General features: G+C 43.1%; 1 protein-coding gene across 2 annotated transcripts in view; it reads left to right on the forward strand.

Moving 5' to 3' along the window:
* dock8 (dedicator of cytokinesis 8) overlaps nucleotides 1-22,681 on the forward strand; it is an 82,561-nt gene that overhangs the window by 11,480 nt on the left and 48,400 nt on the right. The window contains exons 1-11 of one of the 2 annotated variants that reach the window (XM_080739457.1): nucleotides 3,487-3,530; nucleotides 7,001-7,176; nucleotides 8,743-8,814; nucleotides 10,124-10,232; nucleotides 14,529-14,738; nucleotides 15,374-15,459; nucleotides 17,365-17,431; nucleotides 19,987-20,136; nucleotides 20,629-20,709; nucleotides 21,359-21,518; nucleotides 21,695-21,837. In XM_080739457.1, coding sequence (XP_080595583.1) covers nucleotides 7,049-7,176; nucleotides 8,743-8,814; nucleotides 10,124-10,232; nucleotides 14,529-14,738; nucleotides 15,374-15,459; nucleotides 17,365-17,431; nucleotides 19,987-20,136; nucleotides 20,629-20,709; nucleotides 21,359-21,518; nucleotides 21,695-21,837 — 1,206 coding nt within the window. In that variant the 5' untranslated portion in view covers nucleotides 3,487-3,530; nucleotides 7,001-7,048. Of the gene's footprint in view, nucleotides 1-3,486; nucleotides 3,531-7,000; nucleotides 7,177-8,742; nucleotides 8,815-10,123; nucleotides 10,233-14,528; nucleotides 14,739-15,373; nucleotides 15,460-17,364; nucleotides 17,432-19,986; nucleotides 20,137-20,628; nucleotides 20,710-21,358; nucleotides 21,519-21,694; nucleotides 21,838-22,681 lie in introns of those variants that run through there. The other variant, XM_080739456.1, reaches the window with a different exon arrangement.

Consider the following 22,681-nt stretch of genomic DNA (forward strand, 5'->3'; position numbering starts at 1 on the left):
AAAAAAAGTAAAAAAAAAAATAAATAAAAAAAAAAGTAAAAAAAATAAATAATAAATAAAATGGGGGGGAACTATTGTGGCGGAACTATTGTGGCGGAACTATTGTGCCGCAGCGCACGTTTCCGGTCGGACATATTTGACCGCCGGACGCACTTCCGGTGTTGTCCGCAAATCTTTCTTGTGTGGATCAGCTGCCTCTGAGATTGAGTGGGCTGAGTGGGCTGGGCGTGGGCAGCGTGGGCTGGGTGGAGCGTAACCGTGACAACAGCTGCTTGCAGGCTGGTGCAGGCTTGTTGTATGGGCTGGTGTAGGGTTACAGATCCATTGGCTGGGCGGACGTTAAGATCCCCTGGACTGGGGGACGTTATAGCCAATTGGAGTGCTGTATTTGGTCTGTTGGTGACACTCAAATACCGCTGGCTGCAGTTCTAAAATGTAATATAAGATGGGTTGCCCCAAGCTAAGGTACCACCAAACTGAAAGGTGGTTTAATTCTCATCCAGGAAAGATAGCAGTTATTTTGCCAATCAGAAAAAAGTGTCCTTGAGCAAGAGGCTGAACCCCTATTAGCTCCCGATGAGCGGTGCATTGCATGGTTCCCTCCGCCATCGGTGTATGAATGTGTGTGTGAATGGGTGAATGTAATGCACAATCTATGTAAAGCGCCTTGGATAAAGGTGCTATATAAATGCACCATTTACCATTTACTGACTCCATCCAGTATGTCAGTAGTAAATAGGTTATCTTTCTCAAAGAAAACAGTGGAAATGCTTAGCCAGTCTTAGGAAGGCAGAGTCAGATGTGTTAGTTGTAGCAAAGGGTGAATATTTACAACATAACTCAAGAACAAACACAAAACATGAAAACATACAGTAGTTCCAACTTAACATGAGCTGCCTGTACACAACTGCAAGCTGACGCTCAAACGATACAAGTGGTGCACATCTACACACTGATGTCCTACTTGAATCATAGCAGACACAGAATCAAAGAAACAACATTATTGTCACATCAGTCATCAGGTTTACAGGTGTAAAGAAGTGGGTGAAATTAATTTTTTGCGTAAGCTCCATATATATTTTTTGTTTTCCAGAAAGGAGGCTGAAGAATAAGGAGCGGGGGGGAGAAAAAACATTAAATAAGCATGTCAAAGAGAACATAAACAAGTAACTAGATATCTACATAGCAGAAGACCATCAGATACAGCTGCAGTTCTCAAACCTTTTCAGCTGAGACCCGAAATATAACTTTTGTGTCTCCAGGGGACCCACATGTACAGTGTTTGGGAAACACTGAGATACACTATGTACTTGAGGTACTCCCAGTCACAAACTTTCTATCTGCTGGAATAACACTCCATCTGGTCCTCGAGCTGTAAGGACTGGATTTAAAGGTGTTTAAGAGGTGGGCAATGCAAACTGTGGGCTGGTCAGAGAATGTCGCAATCTGTGTAGAAGTATTGTCTACTTTACGGAGGCTGTAGATGATTATGCAATCTGCATCTAGGTCCTCCCGTGTGTGTGTGTGTGTGTGTGTGTGTGTGTGTGTGTGTGTGTGTGTGTGTGTGTGTGTGTGTGTGTGTGTGTGTGTGTGTGTGTGTGTGTGTGTGTGTGTGTGTGTGTGTGTGTGTGTGTGTGTGTGTGTGTGTGTGTGTGTGTGTGTGTGTGTGTGTGTGTGTGTGTGTGTGTGAGAATAAAACCGCACCAGTTTAATGGCAAGTCCAGTCCTGTACACTAGTGTAGGACTCCAAAGTTCAATGAGGGCAAAATTGCCTTGGAATGTCATGTCTCCTCCAAAAGGATCTGACACTACATTTATACATTTCTTCCACTGACTCAGAAAGAAATGGATAGAAGCACACTCATTTTAGTGTGGTTTTCAGCGCCCCAGTGTTGTGCTGACAGGCGTTCGGAAAGCAGAGAAACCTCCAATGAACATCTAATGGGCTTTTAATGCCATTTGAGATGGGTTTGTTTTCCTGCCCATGTGACTGTGTATTCAGCCTGGATCACCCTCCCTCTAGTCTGTCTCACTGTCCTGACGTTTTCTCTATACATCTCACACTCTAGGTTTGAGTTTTTACATTAGCTCTCCAAGCGGTCTCTCTGTGTCACTGACAGACCTTTTAATTTTTGTCCCAGTGATCCCGGTATTAGTCATCAGATGTGGGTTAAGAAGATTTGAGGGAGGATATGTTGTCCTATCCGTCTCTCTCTCTCCCCATCCTTGTAGCCTGCGGCACGGGCGATTAAATCTCTTAAGTCTAACCTGCCTGGGAAATGGGTCAGTGCCTCGGCCACTGATGAGTGCTGCATGGAGGCCTGTTTACCTCACAGCTTACATGGGCACATCTTGAATATGTCTGGATTCAGGATGCTAGAGAGGAGTTTTAATGCTCTAATCTTCAAGATACTATTTCCCATGGTACATCATCATTCAGCTGAGGCATCCGACACAGCTGGAGCAGAGGTACAGTATTTGTTTTAATAGCAGCGTGGATCACTGTCCAGATTATCATAATTCCCTGTGCTATTTTTGGAGCCGTGGGCGGAGCCCATGGTCTCCCTCTGAGTGGCAATGTGTGTCCTGTCTCACCAGTGAGAACTGTCCCGTTGAGTTCGAACAGTACCTTTTATGACCACACATGTTAAGGGAGGGGCGCTGTTTTCAGGCCAGGCACACACACGCACACACACACACAGGGGGGAACACATAGAATCAAAAACATAGATCTGGAAGTGCTCAATTTCACGGCTCCACTTCGAACCAAGGTTTGATTTTTAGTTTATAAAATGACTGCAGAGCGATCAGTGACATTTGCTGTAGGTCTAACGTACAAATTGATGGATTAGAGTAAAAGCTGTTAAAGCTGTGTGTGTGTGTGTGTGTGTGTGTGTGTGTGTGTGTGTGTGTGTGTGTGTGTGTGTGTGTGTGTGTGTGTGTGTGTGTGTGTGTGTGTGTGTGTGTGTGTGTGTGTGTGTGTGTGTGTGTGTGTGTGTGTGTGTGTGTGTGTGTGTGTGTGTGTGTGTGTGTGTGTGTGTGTGTGTGTGTGTGTGTGTGTGTGTGTGTGTGTGTGCGTGCGCGCGCGTGTCTGCCTGCGTGTCTGTAGTTTTTGTTCCTGTTTTTCGAAACACCAGTTAAAGGAGGAAGGTGGTGATGATGTCACTTCCTCATGTGTCTTGTGGTTTCAACATCTCAACTTAAAACTGTAAAAGACTTCGCCTGAACTCTGAACTGATCTCAAAACATTGTAATGTACAGGGTTAAGTAATCATGCTCAGCTCCACCCTTCTCTTTAGCTGTACCGGGTCACTTTTTGACATATTACTTGCTCTAATCCACTGTTTTCAGATCTCCTATAACTTTCAGGGTTGAGGAATGGAGGCCTGTTTGTAAAGGGTTTTGCCCGATGTCGTGTTTGAGTTTTGGCAATAAGCATCAACCGCTTGTAGGCACACTGAAGGTTCTCGTATCCGGAGTGCGCCATTTTATACTTCCTTTTTACTGTACCCTTTTCAGTATTCAGCAGGGTAAGTCTGAGTTTGCGTTCGTCCACACCTGTCTTTTATTGATGATTTAGAAGAAGTTACATCTAATTGTTTATGTAATTATTCCGGAGTCAGGACAAATAATGCTGTTACTTGGGATTGGATGTTGCCTGTGATAGCCTCTACATTACACTACTTTTCTTTATTCATGGACTATCTGATGTTTCTATGTTGTTCTGGTGGGTGAATCTTGTTCATTTTGACATGTTGTTCTGGTGAACTACTGTATATAGGCTTAAAATAACTTCTAGTAATGATTGACATCTGTACATTCTGTTGGCTGTAATCTGTGAGAAATTGTGCTAAAAACTGAAACCCTTGTTTTTAACAACAATCTGTCGTTGTAAACTTGTTGTTCCTGTTGGTGATTAAATTGCAAAAGGATCACCTTTACAATGACTAGGACAGACAATCTTGCTGGTCAGGAGCTTATTTCTAGCTACTCATAGCTTGATACCATAGCACAGCATTCTGCGGTCCGAGGCATGCATAGATTTGCATTCATTTGTTTCTGTTGGCCTCCACACTACGCTATGAACCAGAAAGAGGCCATTATGGAAGTTTGGCTATTATGAATGTGCAAAGTTTCAAGGACTAAATGAGAGAAGTTTGCATAAGGGAGAAGTGTTGACATGCATGAGCACATTGTGCTCCTCCACACAGGGCTTTGTGCTGTGGTATAGGTCTGTTATACAGTATGTGTTGACTTATCCTTTTGGCCGCCTTTATTTTTCTTTTTTGCATCACATACTAACCATTTGATACCAGCGCGCTTGTGTTCCAATTTCCTTTTCTCTGCCAAGTAGAGAAAAACATCCCTCAGGCTAGAATGATGTGCAAAAACATGTCTGGAAACACAAGGAATTCCACAGTGTGTGCTTGACTCACCCAGTCATTCTCTAGTGTTAAAGGAGCTTTTACCAGTTGCGCGTAATGGGACTTCGCTTTTGCTGTTGTGCACAGTGCACACATATTGTCTCTCACGCACTCGTTTGCGTGTTACCTTGCTGCCACACACATTCTTTGTGCGTGAGACAGCTGGCACATTGTGTGCCACATCCACAGAAGAACCTGCTGATGCAGGATGTGCCCTCTACTGTCTAGTCCAGGGGATCTCAAAACCTTTTAGGCTGTGACCCCCAAAATAGACATATTTGAACTAGGGACCCCCACTCTGACAAGCACTTGGCATTGTAGGTAATACATTTAATGTGACTCGGTTCCACAGATAAATATTGTGAAAATAGCCGAACTACATGCTCACAACGCCTCGCACTGCAAGTGAGAAGCTAATTAAGCTAATCATCTAAGGACCCCACACAATAATTTGGGGGTCCCGACCCCACTGCTCTAGTACCATCCCAGCGTGTTTATAGAGAGTCTTTAAAATCAAAAATAGAGTGTCAGTATTGTTTATTGTCATACTTGCAGAGTTTTAACGATACTTTATTATTATAATATATTATCTAAGTCTGTCTGTACGGTATATAACGTTGTATCCTACTAACCACAACAACTTGATTTTTGGAGCTGTGTGAAGCACAGGCTCCCTATACGTGGCCGTGTGGGTCTGTCTGTGTGTGTGTGTGTGTGTGTGTGTGTGTGTGTATGTAGCCTGAACTTCCTAAACTTCGGCACGCCACTAGTCCCACAGTTTTGCCACCACACACTCGCGCCATATGTCAAATCGACCGGCTTACTCGGGAATCGTGGGCTATTACTTTTCTAAGAGAAAGGTTCTATAGTTTAATTGATATTAATTTATTAGTGAATTAATTTTCCCCATTGACTTATAATGGGAATTGCAAAAACTCACATTCAATTATTTGTCTCTCGCAAACCATAGGGGCTAGAGTTTCAAGACTTGGAGAGGAGGTTCATAATGATTTCAAGGATTAAATAAAAAATAATTGTGTCATTTGGCCGCATGGTGGCGCCATAACACCCCACTTTACGTTTTGGCCTGTAACTCTTGAACCGTAGGTCGGAAAATTAAAATTATTTTTTCCCTGGATTCCTTGGGTCATGACGCATCTCTCCATATAGGCCACGCCCATTTGCGCCATGATATATTTTCCGCCATCTTGAATTTTCTCCAAAACACACTTTTTGCTCCTTTTCCTACATATTTTCTTCAAATGTCACAAAAATCGGTACACATGATCCACACACACACACACACACACACACACACACACACACACACACACACACACACACACACACACAGCTCCACTTCACACGGGTGTGATTTTTTACCATATTGGAGATCTGCCCAGGTTGTAGCCACCTTTTCAGACAGAAACCAACAGCACCTGTTTGATGCAGGTTCCTCTTTCATGTCACAACCTCAAACAGTATACAGTAACATCACACACTGCGATTCGCATCTGTTATTGTTATTATTCCACAGTGCTCTCTAATGACATAAGAGCCTGTTTATTTGGCTTCATTCTTCCCTAGAGCCTTGGGTGAGGCTGCAAGGTGGGCAGCCAGGCTGACCCATTGTTGTCACATGATGGATATGACAATACAGCCTGATTTGGAGGGGCATGTGAGGGTCTTGTGTGGTACCGCATCCTTTCATCAATCTGATGTGTGTGCACTTGTTTATGATCAGTAACATAGATCTAAATATGGGCCCACAGTGAGACTAAAAAAGAGCTCTAGTGCAGGCTAGTTTGTTCCAGTTGCTATTTATACAGTCTGTACCTGGGCCTCTTCGTTCCTGGTTAGGTATGGGGGTTTAGAGACTATTCCTGACACCACTTGTTCTGCTCCTCCTCCTTGCCTGCTCTTTTCTTTTCTTTTCATCTCCACATCACTCCTCCCTAATATTATTTGGGTGTGACTTAGGGCTACTCAAATTCTTTAGGTGCCATACAGCCCTTCAAGGTTGATAAATCATTGTGTCTCACACAGAAAGCCCAACAGAGTTGCTTCATCGCACATCTGTCTACATACTTCTATAATCGCAGCCAGAAAATGCATATTTGATTGAAACGAAGGGAAGAATCTCTTTATAACATGTTCCCAGCCTTACCTTATTTTAGTATGGCTGTATTGTCCTTAAATTGCAAAAGCAGCTTTTTATAGCATACTCACCCCCCATGCTGAGATAAATTACTGACACTTTTCAGCTACTTTCTATGCTCTCTCTCCCCATCCCCACTCTCTTCCTCCCGTCTCTCTCTCTCTCTCTTTCTCTCTCTCTCTCTCTCTCTCTCTCTCTCTCTCTCTCTCTCTTTCTCTCTCCCTTGACCCCCTCTTCGTCGTATAATAACCAAACGATGGAGCTTGCGCAAAAACTAATTTCACCCACACGTAAACCTCTGTGATGTTGACAATAACGTTTTTTTCTGATTCTGATCCCTTGTCACCCCCCATTCCTCCCTCTTTTTCTCGCTCGCTCCTTCCCATACCATCTTCCTCTCCCCTCACTCCCTCCTCAGCCTCAGTCGTATGAGGCGGTGGAGCCAGTGGACCTGGAGGAGTTCCTGATGTCCCAGCTGAGGAGCGGAGACGCTGCCCTGATGCAGGAGCTGGGCGACTTCCCTGACGATGACCTGCAGGTGGACCTGGTGGAGAAGGAGTGTCGCACCGCGAGACATTCTGTCCCCGCGGATGGGTAGGTCAACAGGCCACGTGCACAATGCATGCAGCAGTTAACTGTCCTAGATCCCGGGAAAAGTAGCATTATTTTGACTGCATGGCATTGTTGTGGGACTGAGTGTGTATGAAGGTGACAGCAATAGGATTCATATTGTGTCTTGTGTTTGACCTAGCAATGGCCTTGCTAGGTCAATGTAAACTTCAGGTGGTTGCCATGGTTGCTGCTGTCAGCCGTCAATCACAGTTCGTTGCCATGGTTACTGATTTATACCTGGCAGTGCTTGTAGCCAGGTGGGGTGCAATGAGTAGGAGCACAGTTTTCGACCGTGATACGTGTCTAATTGTGCTGTGCAGGTCGGCATTCAGTGTTTATATATATGATTTTTGCTGTCAATAAATAGCATATCCAAATATATTTCTAAGCTCTGGACATTGAATTAGTTGTCACCACACGCGTCAAACTTATGTTTAGTGCTTATTGGTAAAAGACCTAGACTGAGAGTAGTTGAAAGCAGTTTCTGCGTAGGGTTTAGTACTGTTTTTGTGGGGGACTGCCCGTTGGGTCGAACAGCGTCGACAGGTTAGATAATCACCCGCGAGCGTCGGCAGGTTAGATAATCACCCGCGTCACGGTTACTGAGGTTAGGTTTAGGGTTAGGGTTAGAGTTAGGCATAGTTTTACTGAGGTTAGGATTAGGGTTTGGGTTAGAGTTTGGTGGTCGATCCAAAGGGTGTTCAACCTGACATGACATGTTACCTTCTTGTGCTGGTGGAAATTCAATGCACCTGACCGCAGAATACAAATCAGGAGATGTTTTGCAGGATAAAGCTTTTGACTGGGAGCCCCGTAACTTCCGTAAGCCACAGTGTGCAGACTTTTATTTTTGTTTTGCTGGTTAGCCCTCTTTAACCTATGTTCTAGTTTTGTTTTGTTTTTTGGATCTACTGGCGGAGTGGAGGAACACGCTATCCCTCCAATGTCCACTGCCTGTTGAACAGGCACCCCGACCACTAGTGCAGCGACAGATCACCCTCCTCTGCCGGCTTGCCACTCACATGAACACACCCAATTAAAAAAAACTCTACACTAAAGACTACATACGATATACACACAATATGCATCTAGCAGGTGACTTTGTCCAAGCTGTTGACCTAATGGATTTGATGTTTAACCACTTAGCGCCCTTATGTTAGTCATATCATGATAGGCAAACATTTTTTGTTCATAGATAGATCATAGATCTGGCGTAGATCTGCTATTTTTGGCAAACAGATTTGGTGTAGAGGGGGAAAAGGTAATGAGTATTGGGGGACCCCTGTCAACAAAGCAAACAGAGTAGGATTTAAGTGGTTTGTGTCTTGTGAAAACCATTCCGACGATGTGTGCTATCGTAGCTTATGTGGGAATTTCATTTATCTCACACCTTGACCATGGCAGTGGAGATAAAGATAGGGCAAGCATGTGGTGTTGTAAATATAAGAGCTGTTTTGTGTGCGTGCATGTTTGTGTGTGAGAGAGGGAGAGAGTGCATGTTCACGTGATTGGTGAGAAATATCCTCATTCTCACTGCTGCCTTGACAGGGTGGAGTTGGACCCGCATGTGAGAGACTGTGTCCAGAGTTATACCCAGCCATGGCTAGTGGTCTCCAGAAGGTAAATAGTCTTCAAACTACACCCACACACATCCATCAGTTGCAGTAGAACCCCAATGACCCTGGCTAGAGTGGCAAAGTTTGTTGTCCCAAAAGAAACCCCAGAAATGAGCATTTTCTCTGGTTCTCTCTCTATCAAAGTCTGTAGGGTTTTTGAAAGGATTGTTATGGTTTGTGGTTAACACTGGCTTAAGGGATTTGTTCTATAACATAAAATACATTTACATTTTGAATGCTAACAATTGGCTAAATGAAACTACAGACGTCAAGGACGGTATTCATCATCACGCCTTACACAAACATTCCTGGTGGTGATATTCAAGAAATGTGATCATGGTGTATTTTCTTCATTGTATAACGTTAGCTTTTTTACCACCCCCTAAAACCCCTATAAATAAATCAGGAGTACGTTTTTTAAAGAGAACAAAGTGTGAAGTGTCACAAACTTTGATTTGCCACAGAGCTTAATTTTGTAAATATTCTAAAACCCTATGCAAAAATCAAATTTACTTTTTTGAGAGAACCAAATGTATCATCCCAGGAGCACTGGCCTAGCGTTCTGGGCGCATACCACATATGCTCTGATGCCTGACAGCGCATCAGTGCAGGTTCGAATCCCGATCCTGACGACCTTTGCTGCTTGTCACTCCCCGTCTCTCTCCCCGTTTCCTGTCTACCTACTGTACTATGAATAGTACAGTAGTACATATATTTTTTTAAACTAACCTAGAAGAATGCTTTATTAGCTTCCTAATTATCACGTATTAACTTAGCAACCGCAACTATTTTTAAAATGGATTGTCCTGGTGTGTGGTCTCACAAAGCATGAGCGGAGCATTTGTTAGAAGACCTATGAGATAGTTTGGCTTGAAATGTTCTTTGCGTAAACAGCCCTGAGATAAAGTCCAGACTACTGCAGGTAGCTGTAGAACAGGAAACGCATCAGAGGTCTGAGAGGTCCTGATAAAGGTGTACACATTGGGATCGACCTATTTCACTTATCACAATCACATGGTGCACACCCACACATATGCACTGTACACACACACACACACACACACACACACACACACACACACACACACACACACACACACACACACACACACACACACACACACACACACACACACACACACACACACACACACACACACAACAGCACACACAGCTGTAAGACTGCTCTTTGTATTTTAAGGGTAGAGAATTCAAATCTGTTATCTAGTATCAGTAGTAGTGACCACGTTTGTTGTGTCTGGTGTGTGTGTGTGTGTGTGTGTGTGTGTGTGTGTGTGTGTGCATGTGTAAAGGTGCCAGGGAGACGGCTGGAGTGCATATTCAGAGAGGGTAGGCCTACACAAGCTCCTTCAGAAACAGACGTTTGAGTCGGACAGCGAGCCAGAGAAACAAGAAACCCCGGTAAGAAACATTAACACAAGGTTAATCATAAACACTATGCACACATCATTTACCTTACCTTTACTTTATGGTGAATGGGTGAGTACAAATTGTCATATCAATTGTGTTTCACTGAATACAAGCCCTACATGCACTCGTATTTACATTGTCTCTTAAAACAACTTAAACTCTATATACTTCATTGACCGGCACCCCAGGGGACGTATTCTTTTTCCCCTTCTACAAAATAATAAGGACACCAGGGTTCTGTCTCACACATCAAGTAGCATTCTCATCATTCTTAGAAAGCTAGTGCTGGTGTCCAGTATAAAGTGTGGCATGCACATACTGTATCAGATGTAGGGTTCCTATTATGGAAGAGAAGAAACAAAAGAAAATATGATACCAGGAAGCTCTGATGTGTAACCCAGGACGGGTATCGACAGTATAAAAAAGGGAACCTTGATGCCAGGTGTGTGGCATTCCAGTAGCTTATTAATTATACATTACACATAGTGTCCTTTCCTAAGGAAACTTAATTTACCTTGCCTTTTTGTTGTTACTTCTGTGGCTCTCTGGTGTAAAGGTCTAGATTGGACAAGTGAAGCCTTTTAAGTCAGTAGTGTATGGCAGTCCATACTGATTACAGCTGGGGTGGCACTGGGAGAGTGAGGGTGAGGTGCATAGAAGACATTGAATGTGGGGTGGGCGGTTGGGTTTCGGGGGACCTTTAACAGTGAACACAGCAATGTTTTGTCATTCCTGTCACTCTCCCATGCTGGCACTGTTTACTCAGCCTGCCTTGCACACAAATAAGCCTTCATTTTGCTCTCTACCACCATCGTATTAAAGGTGCTTTATTTAAAAAAATATATATAGCTTTTTAATAGCTCTATATTCCTATAGTAGTAGTCATTAGTCATTAAAGTTTGGTTCAGTAACAGGGCTCTCCCCATCTCTCCAGCTGAGGTTAACAATTTAATTTGTCAGGAGAGAGACATTTTACAGGATAACCAAGTAAAACTTGAATTAAACAAATATACACAAGCAGAACATTTTAAGCTCATAAATGATGGGTTCTCTCTCCTGATTGAATAAAATGTGCAACCCACCTGAAATGTATTTTCTGTTAACTAAAGAGCTGGATAGATGGGAGACAGCTGTTAATGAACAAACACTATAGCAATGTTTACTATTGGACTATAGACTTTTTCTTTTTTTAACCCAAAAAATATCACTTACAAGTGATATTGAACTCTTCCTTTCCAGACAAACGCCAAGAACTGCATTGCTTCTTCCTTTTCACTGTGATGTGATTCTATTCTATTCTACAGTTCTGCAGAATAGCATTTGCTTTATGTCCCACCCAGTCTCTTAGGCCTCCGGTGTCATTACAGATTTCCTGTCTCGGTCTTTCACTGACATAATTTCTAGCCAAATTCCCATCCTCTCTCCCAAACCCTCTCTCCAGCCCCTTTTGTCTAATCCTGAGCAAAATCCCTGGCCCCAGTACCAGACGGTCCCAGCCAGCCCAGGCAGTCTCACCCCCAATCCCTGCTAGCCAAACCACCCCAGCCTTCACAATACCACCAGCCTACAGTCCCAGCACTGTCCTTGCCAAGTCTGCTTAATTAAGCAGCCAAACTTAAGGCCCTCACTGCAGCCACAGGCATCCCGTGATCTACTGCACTGGTTCTTATGTCGGATCCGTCGACCACTAGGGGTTCAAGTGGACCTTTACAGGTCTGTAACTCTAAAGGCACTATTCCACTGAGTGAGCGTTCCATGCCGCTCCGATCCGTATCGCGCCACCTCACGCCGGTCCGCGCTGAGCGTGTGTTTCCATTAGTGAGAGAGAATGAGTTAAGAGTCCCAGAGTATTGGAAAAACTACTATGACGTCAGACGACATGCATATGCCGTTGAGGAACGCTACACTATAGAGTTCATAGTCTTTTTGTTTATTTTTTCGTTATTCAGAGATCCCTGCCTCCTTAAAACCACATAAAACCATCTAGACTAAAACGGGACCGACTCAAGTTTGCTCTGTATTTTGCTATACATCAGTGGTGTAAAGTAACTATAAGTACATTACATAAGTACTGTAATTAAGTACAATTTTTAGGTATTTGTACTTTACTTGAGTATTTATAATTTCCAATACTCTACTTCTACTGCACTACAACTCAAGCACATTTTGAATTCCGGACGTTTACTTGTAACAGAGTAGGCCTATTTCTACTTTTACTTCAGTCAAAAATCACCACTGCCCAATAACGCAGCTATCGTCACATTCTCTCTCAAGAAGGGATGCTCTCTCTCTCTCGCTCTCTCTCTCCTTCTCTCTCTCGCTCTCCCTCTCTCGCTCTTTCTCTCTCACGGGGATGTTAGCAACTGTTTTAACTAAATCTGTCCATAAACAACACTGTGGTTCAAGTGGTTTATAATCAGCATCAGATTATCCTTTTTATTGGATGAGTCAAGTTGCACTAAAGCACCACTGACATACATAATGCACACAGAATTGTATCTTATTGTATCGATGCTATATTCCGTTTCTTGCATAGGTTTCATGCCGCCCTGCGTTCGTAAACAACACGTTTCTGTGTTATTCAACCAATCATTTATTACCTACGACTACGTCATTTGAACCCTCCCATCAGCCCAGTTCCAGATTCCATTTTTCGGGCCAGCCTGCTATTAACTTCAGGGCCGGTCAGCGCGATTCAACGCGATTACAAACGGACCGGGCTGAGGTGGAAACACCTGCAGAACTGGTTGTCCACCGCGCCGAATCGAACCGTACCGTACCGTACCGGCTCAAAACCCTGGTGGAAAAGTGGTCCAAGAGTGCACAATTGGAAACAAATGGGACCTGTAGGACAAATAGGTACTGTAGATATAGCATGATGGGAAGTCATCCAAGTCACAGCAACACCATCAGTAAGGTGGCAAAAATAAATATATATATAAGATATGCATCATACAATATACAACACTATACACCCTCAGCCGTGTTGGCATAGAGCAAGACAAAGTAAAGGTACGCACAGATGCATATCTAACATACCAAACTGCTTGTTTCCAAGCAATTAGTCTGAATGAGATGAGCCACCTTGTTATACAACTGCATAGCTAACGGCACAAAGGACTCTCTTAAGTCTATTTTACAGTGTGGATTGGGGTCTTGGAGATAACCCATTGTACAGTCTCAGAGTTACAGACCTGTAACGTAAGGGTCCATTTGGACCGCTGGTGGTCCCTGGACCAGGTGTTGAGAACCAGTGATTTACAGGCCCATTTGAGAGAGTGACAGAGGTGACTGGGTGGGGAGGGCAACTCTATTGTCTTTTATGGGTGTCCTTTATACTCCACTGGGGTTTGTTTTGGCTGTAGCCTGGAGACCATCATGTGTTGCAGCCTCCTTTCCCAGAGTGAACAGTGAAGCCTCACTAGCGTGGAAGCGCGTGGTCTCTCCTGGGGTGGGGTGGGGGTGAATGGAGGAGAGATTGATGGATGACGGGAGTGAGACGGACAAAGGATTTAACAATGATGAGAGAGATAGTTCAGCGTGTGAGAGTAGTGATATTACGTGGCAAATATTCAGATACTCCTTGTAATCTGTCTTCACTTTTATATTACCCAAAGGATAGAATTCATTGGTTGTCTCTCAATCCTCAAACCTTGAAATAAGAAGTGCAGACATCTGGAGCATGATCCATAAACAATCAAATATTTCGCATCGAACTATTCATATAGTTAAACCCTCATTCATACAGGCTTATGGCCACGTAATATTCGCGTTCTGAGTGAATGTATTCATGACACAAACAACACTTGCATGACGTGGCACCCTGGGGTGCCGCGACGGCAGTCCAGGGATGCCACGAGACAATTTGATAATATTTGACATTTATTTGGACATTTAAAAATATATTTAGCATCATTTTAAACTTGAAGTACAAAGTTATTTTCAGTCAGTTCTAACCAAAACGGCTATTATCTCGCTTTCCTCGCAACATAAATCGCTAAAATATGCTATAAATATAAGGTGCTGGGAGTGAAAATGAGGAATATAATAATTTAGGGGTGCCTCGGATGAAAAAAAATATTTATAGGGGTGCCCCAAGCCAAAAAGGTTTGGGAACCCCTGCTCTAAATAATGCTTCCTGTGGCATTCATTCATTCTGTCCCTTGTATAACCTCCCACTCTGTGTGTCTCTCCTCTCTCTGTTTTACCTTCCATCTCTCTCATGTCCCATTCACATGCATCAACTCTCTTTCTCTTTTCTTCTCTTCCACCCTCTCTGTGCCCCAGGTGAAATCTCCGTCGCTGGTGGTGTTGAGTGATGAAAGCGGCCGCACGCTGACCTCCTCGGACTTTGACCTGCGGTGTTTGACCCCCGACCCCAGAGTGGAGGGGCTGTTGTGTTTCAGTAGCCACGAAGAGCTGGATCGCTTCAACCAAGAGAGCCGGCTCAGCAACAGGCACCCCGAGCTGTTTGCTCTCTACCCTCCAGCTGATGAGGTGAGAGCAGGGCAGGGGCTCCCATAGTTTTTCAGGGTGAGATCCCGAAAATGTGCTGAAATAAACATCGAAAAATATATTGAGCCCTATTTGTTTTAAAATGTAAAAAATAGCTGTTTGGGTTTATTTTCTTTCTTTTTTCTTTTTCCCCCCCTATAAACCTTTTGAAAACAATTTGACATTTTGTTTGAAACTTTTATGATTTAAAAATGTTCTTTATTTTTGAAAATCTTTTGAAAAATGTTGGGAAATGTATTTAGTCGGAAAGGTAAAAAAAGAAAAGAAAAAGGGATATTTACTTTCGATCCATAAACCCATAGGTCAGGTAGTCTGGGACTAGCCTCTCGTAGCCAGACGCCAGACGCAGACTGGTTCCCATCTAGTCTGGGATCCTTGTTTGGGAAACAATGGGTGAGACCAAAGAGAATGGCAGGACTGATGCATTGTGAGCTTGTATATTGGCTATTTCCTCCCCAGTACACTGGTGTACTACAGTTTGAGTACAATTATTAGGCAATACACACAATCACACATACTGGGTATAGAAGAAAACCTACATGCTGATACAGCACAGACACATGTGGATATACTGTATGTACATTGTTTGATTGTAAAAGTATTCTTGTTCTGTGCAGGACGATGCAGTGGAGATCCGCCCCATCCCTGAACGCCCAAAGGAACATATGGGCGACCGCATCCTCGTCCGCTGTCAGGCCATCAAGTATGTCAATTTGAGGAGGACGGGGGCAATAGTAACTGTATAAATTATACAGCTGCCATCTGATCTCAGAACTTATGACGGGGGAATCAACAGAGAGTTGCATTATAGAGGCATGATCAACATGCGCGCTACTGACTTCTTTTTATGAGAATGTGACCTTTTACGCAGTACTTAGCAGACAGTGCATTCTTGTTGTACGCTACAACTAACCATGACTTAGAGTAAAACGCTGCCGCTGGCATGAAACAACTCTGAAGGATAGAGCTGGGTGGGAGGGAGGAGGAGTGTGGCTGTGGCTTGATGGGACATCTTTCTCTGCAGTGTTTGTTGTTCTTCTCTAGACCATCACTTTATCTGGGCAAGGCTGCCTCTGTTCCTGTACTGTGTGTATGTGCACGACTGCATGTGCATATGTGTGTATATCAAGTATCCCTTGTCCTCCCCTGTTCCCACGCGCACACATTTACAGCTGTTGCTTATTGGCGTGTAATAATTGACCAACAGTCCAGTGAGTGAGGCTGTGTCACAAGCTTACGGTAATGAAATGGCACCTCATAATAGACTCACCACTACAGCCCCCTCAAACATGTACAGTATGGAGCTTTATCAACAACAGGAAACAATTAAATGTGATCCATGAAGGCCTGTCAGTGAAGGAAACAAGTTTTTCCACATCTCTCAACATTTGTAGGTGAAGTCGACAATCTTTTTCATAATCAGGACACAGGCAGTATCCGTGTCCTCAGATATCACACATACAGACACCTTCTCATACGCACACACATTCACGCACATGTATACATGGCATGCACATCTACACAAGCACATTAATTATAAATTATACAACAGGTAGTCGGGGCTCTCAATGGAAAACAGGCTCTCCAACCGTGCATATAACGAGCACAGATGCACTGTCTCTCATCAAGTAAAGAAATCAGCTGCGTTGGTCACGAAAGACAGCAAGCGCGCCTCTCTCCCCACACTATGCTAGGCGGCTGGCTAGCGGTTTTCATGTGATGTTCAGGGACATAGTAGCTAAATGTGGCATTAAAAAATGACAAATTCCTATTGAATATCTTAATTACAATGAAATGAAGTTGTCGGCTCGTTCCTGCGGTAGGCTGTCGTGCAGGATAACCGTGTTATATGCACACCCTCTCGTGTAATATTGCTTAAGTATAAACACAGGCACAGAGTTATACAAAGACATTGGGGGACACAGGGGTGGCAGTGGCTCAGGAGGAAGAGCCGCCGTCTAGGAACTGGAGGGTCCTTGGTTCGATTTCCAGCTCCTCCTTGCTTCCTATCAAAGTGTCTTTGTGCAAGAACAGCTCCCCGAGCGCCACAATGTGGCAGACCAGTGACGACTGTTCTATAGTTAGGATGGTTCAAATGCAGAGAACGTTGTTCGCCACAGGGATGAATATAAGTTGCCCATATAAACTCTGATGCAGTTATACATATCTCACAAGAAACCATTCTCACACAGGCGCTACGGTGCACATGCACACTCACACACGCACGCATGCGCACACACACAAGCACGCACGCACACACACACACACACACACACACACACACACACTCTCCCCCGTTTACTCTCCCTTTCAATCTTCTTCTCCCTCATTCCTCCTCCGCTCCATAAACCTGCCAAATATTTGAGTTGAATCCATTTCTCTGCTTTGGTGGTTTGGCGGCCTGCTATCCTAACCTTAAGTTGACTCATTTCATCATAATGTGCACACATTGCCTCTCAATGCCACATTACTCTGCAGAGGTATAACAGAATACAATAGAATATAGTTTTCAATGAGCATTATAATAGAAAAACATTATCTACACTATTTGTCCATCCAATTGTTAGTATAAGTCTCTAAATGTACTCTTCCTCTTTGCTTTTCATAGGTTTGAGATTGAGATTGAGCCTCTATTTGCTACCCTGGCCTTGTATGATCTGAAGGAGAAGAAGAAGGTAAGAAACCATGTCGCTGTTGAGGGCACACCTGTCCGTTACTGCAGGTCCCTGAGATATTAAAACATCTAAGATGAATGTAATGCCATAGCTCTGTGCAGTTTTATTGTTGTCCACTAATCTTAGTGGTTTGGCATTCTGCTGTGGTAGTGACTGGGATAATGTATAGGGCTTAGGTCTCAGCAGGACATCTGGAAGCTCTGTAGCATGTTGCCTTTCAGTACTGTACCCACTAATGTTGTGGTAGCGTACACTGCTTTCCCAGACAACATCTTTGAACTTCTGTATTTTTGCTATGTTTGCTATGGATTTGCACAGCCGTAGAGGTTGTTTTCCTTGTCGGGAGCATTGGGGGGTGAATCGGTTGGAAGGATTTAGTTTGTGCTTAAGTGCTTGGGAATCTCTCAAATGAGATGGGCTTTTAGCCTCTGGCCTTGTCTGCTTTTCAGCACTGTTCCTGGTTGGCTTCTAAAGCCACTGCAGGATTGTTGGACATTATGGTCTGGTAGGATGGATAGGGAAAAACAATATTAAACATTACACAACAGTCTTTTGACAACTTCATGTAATAAGACTGTTGTGGTTCAAAATCATCCAGCCTGTTCTCTAATTGTGTTTTGTCACATTGGATCTAACAGCAGCAGCATATAATTAAATTAGTTGTTGAGTCTAGCTGTGTCCTTGTGAAGGGCAATACAACTTCCTACTTATTGGATCAGAGAGGGTGTTGAAGTTATGAAATGCATCTCTGTCACAGTGGAGGACAAACCTTCCAGCTTGTTACTCAATTATGACTTGATGAGGCTGGAAATTGAAACATATTGTTCTTTTCTCTCTTTGTATCTTGCTCTTGGTTTCTCTGTCTCTCCTCCATGTCCTTTATCTAGAATCCTGTTCCCTCACGTTTCTGTCATAATATTGTCCAATTTCCTTCCATTCTCCCTTTCGCCTCTATCCTGTCTCCGTGGCTGCTGCACTGCGGCTCACTAGAAGCACTGTTTGTTGTTTCACATTCTTGAAATCTGCTGCAGATGTTCATATAATTCCATATAATTCTCCAGTTATAAATCCTATCCTTCCGGACCTCTCACCGGGGCTTTTGTATAAGATAGGGTACTGTGCATACAGAGGATTTTGCGCACCAACACGGGTGCTGCTTCTGATCAACTGAACATACACGATTAATGGCTACACTGTACAATGTTTTGTGACAAATATCTATCGTGAGGAGTGAAATACATCATAATTATTAGGCTAGGAATTGTCTGTGTTTGTGATGGATGAAGAGGAAAGTACTTAAAACAGTTGCTCTGGAAAATAAAATTCTGGTCTGCTTCATGTCCCATTAAATGCACAAAAGATTGGCCTGACATGAGGGGAATTTCTCCTGTGAAGTCTTCATTGTAATTAATTGGAGCCTGAACCGTTTTGATTTAGCTCTTGGACTTTTAAAAGCTACATAAATGAATGCATTGTCAAGCTTACAGTTTTCACTTTTATTAGGTTTGATTGATTCTTTGACATTTACAACTGAGTGTGAATGTCAAGACAATATCCTTGAGTTAAGCCAGTTGTTTTCAGCTACCAGACAGCAACAAACAGATATTCATGAACACAAGTAGCATTTAAAAATGTCATTATGGTTTCACTTCTCCACATTACTGTGATCTCCTGAGGGCTGTCACTCTGAGGACCCTATATGAATGTGACTCAAAATGCCTGGCCAAAGTCATCTTTTAGTATTATTAGTAGTTGGATAATTACAACATGCTGTACCTACCTGCATTACAATAACATAGTTGTAATCCCTGTATTATACTTAGTTACTCACTTTCAACCTTACATCCCCATATTGGGCATCTTATTATAGGCAAACATTGTCAAAAACATGTGAAAACAGTAGTTCTACAAGCTCACAGCATGTTTCAACGTGGGTCCTGAGCTATTTATTGTTATTTTAGACAACAGGGTTAATCTAAAGAACCTAAGTATTAAATAATTTACACTCTAAGAATAACCTTTCAGATCGTTATGACTTTCCAACTGGCCTTCAACTGCTTTTTAAGATGAACCTCAAAAGAGGCCGGACAGGGGTCTGACAAGGAGAAAGGAATGAAGGGGGGGAAGAATTAATGGCTTGTTAATGGAGAGGATCACATGACTCTCACAACAGGAGGGGTCAGGGCATATGGTCATGTTCGTAGCCTGGGGGTCACAGGGGAGGCAACTGGAGAAACGACAGATCGGACTGAGGGGATAGCATTCCACACACAGCCTTTCCCCAAAAAGCCCTGCTTGCTCCTGTTGATGAGTTGAATAAATAAAATGAGCATCAGGTAACATTGTGGATATTGATTTCATTTCCCCGCCATGTGTACAGTGGGGATTCCATTATGGAATGTTATATCCTCTTTGGGTGGAATTGTGTGTTCTCCTATGCTCACAAATGTATGGCAGAAAAAAAAAAGAAAACAGCATTACGGTAAGTAGTAAACAACCACATACAGTATGTGCTTTTAATATATCATAATTATATTTTCTGCTTGTTTGTCCAGATATCGGAGAACTTCTACTGTGATCTGATTCCGGACCAGTTAAAGGGTTTCTTGAAGGCCCACACACCAAACGTGGACGTCTCGACCCTGGCCAGGTCTGCCATATTTTCCATCACATACCCCTCACCAGACATCTACCTGGTCATCAAGGTAAGGCTGCATAGAGCAGTCATGTACAGTAGTAGTACAGTAGGTACTAGGGCTGCCAACACTCAACAGTCAAATAATCAATTAATTTGTCATTTTGATCCTAGTGGATCAAGACTTTGTTAGTTGATTAGTTGTTTTTTGTGTTTTTCTTCCATGCTGAATGATTATTTCTCGAGAAATGAGAACATCTCTTCTAAAACTCACAACATTGTAAAATTCAGCTATTCACTGACCTAAAATTGCTCTGCTCTTATAATATTAAAACTTCTTTTATAAAGACTGATTGTTTTTTCAGGCCTGTTGAGTGGCCATCGCTCAGACTTGTACATAGTAAAATCCTCAGTGTTCGACTTTCAGAGATGAATAGGATTTGACTGTGTATACATTACTCAACAGACATCCATTACATACTGTTCTTTGGACAAATGTATGTCTTCATGTTTAAGTGTTCAGCTGGCCTGTTGAGTCATGTTCTCGCTGTCCTTGTTTCAGATCGAAAAGGTGCTTCAGCAAGGAGAGATCGGAGACTGCGCTGAACCCTACACAACCCTGAGGGAGAATGATTCCACAAAGGTATTCTTGTAACCAAGAACAAAACACAACCCAATTACATGTCACATCCTTTGTGTACACTGAAGATATGTAATACTTACTTATACTTCTCTGGACAACATCTAAAGCCTGGTGGTGTTAACATATTATCATTTTGTCTGAGCCTTAGATAGCGACATTGGAGATAGATATGAAACGGGTAGAGCAGGGGAGTGACATGCAGCAAATGGTCTGTCTGGCGGACCATTTGGAGACTTTCTGTCTGGCATTTGAACCTATGTGGTAGGCACCTTGACCTCTCAGCTACTGGGTGCCCTGTGGCAACATTTTAATTCTGACTTTAACCACATGAACTCTGGGGGCGAACATTCAGCAAAAATAGCTGCTCAGCGTGTGTCTACGTATGTGAGATCCAGGTTCTATGGTCTAATCTTTAGACTCTGTGGGTCTCCATGCTTCCACGCTGCCTTCTGAGGAGGATGACCTGACCTGCATAACCCCTTCAACCCCCCACCAGACAGTCTTCTACATTCATTTGTATGTCTGTCTGTCTCTTTTTTGTGGATCTATTTTCGGCAAAGATATTTGGTGTTGAGGGGGACTCCGGTCAACAAAGTATATGGGGTTGGTTGAAATGGTTAATCTTGTTTTTTTTTTCTTTTTTCCTTAGAACAAGGACAAGCTGGATAAGTTGCGAAAGCAGGCAGAGGTGTTCTGTGAGAGGCTGGGTCGCTATCGCATGCCCTTCGCCTGGGCCACCATCAATATAATGGATGTCATCAGCACTGCCACGCTAGAGCGGGATGTCCCAGACTCAGACAGCTATGGACGTATGTGTTTTGTGATTGTGTGCGCCTGACTGTGTGCATATCTAGAGTATCTCATTTGTGCCTGAAATCTGGTATTTCATCAGTGAACACATTTTGTGGATCATTTTAGAGATTGGCTAAAATTAACAGCTGGGCAGTTTTAATTGGTCTCTTGTGCCTGTACATGTTTCCTGCAGGTAAGTCCAGCAGTATGGACAGGAGAGCACACTCACAGCTTCCCAGGAGGAACTCGGAACGTTTCAGCACCCTAGAGGATCAACCGTATAATGTTGCTGGCTTCAAACCTGCTAACATCACCATCAGCACTTTATTCAAGCAGGTAAGATTGATCACACACAACTAATTTAATCATCATTTGGTACGTCTTTGTGAGACTAATGGTCCTTGTACACTTGGAGCGTGGCGAGTAAACAATCCACTAACGTTTAATTTGGTGATGCCTCATTCATACAGGTTGATGCATCTGTTCCAGGTAAAAATTGATCTTGTGTCAAAATACAATCACTTAGCTTTATCAGCGCCTAATATTCATGTTCTGTGTTGATGTACTCATGACACAAACAGCAGTTTACATCAATTTGAATTAATCGTACAATAAATGTTAGTTTGAAGTTTAAAAAAAAAAGAAACCCAAGGCCTGTTAGTTTCTGCTCTGCTCTGCTCGCCAATTCTGATGACACACACACACACGCACGCACGTGCGCACACACACACACACACACACACACACACACACACACACACACACACACACACACACACACACACACACACACACACACACACACACACATGACTGCATGCATACCTGTTCATGGCAAGTCATTTGTAAAATGTCAAGTATTATTGTTTCCTTGAGACACAACAGATATACCTACATTCCACTCATGCTAGAGAGACAGAAGGAAGGCGTGTGGATAATGTTTTCATGTGTTTTCATCCACCATGCCATGTCACGCATTCCACTTATATATTCCCATTACAAAATAAGAATGTCTGTGCTGATCAGCCACAATTTGAGGTGGAAGGTCAGTAAAGACCTATTTATACTTAAAGAACATCATTATGTGTACTGTATGTACACATACGGATGGAGCCTTCTGTACATTTTATCCATTCAATTAATCTTTGGGTTTGGATCTGCATTAAACAGAGCAGTATAC

The sequence above is a fragment of the Nannobrachium achirus genome, assembly GCF_963921795.1.
Source record: "Nannobrachium achirus genome assembly, chromosome: 12".
Taxonomy (NCBI): domain Eukaryota; kingdom Metazoa; phylum Chordata; class Actinopteri; order Myctophiformes; family Myctophidae; genus Nannobrachium; species Nannobrachium achirus.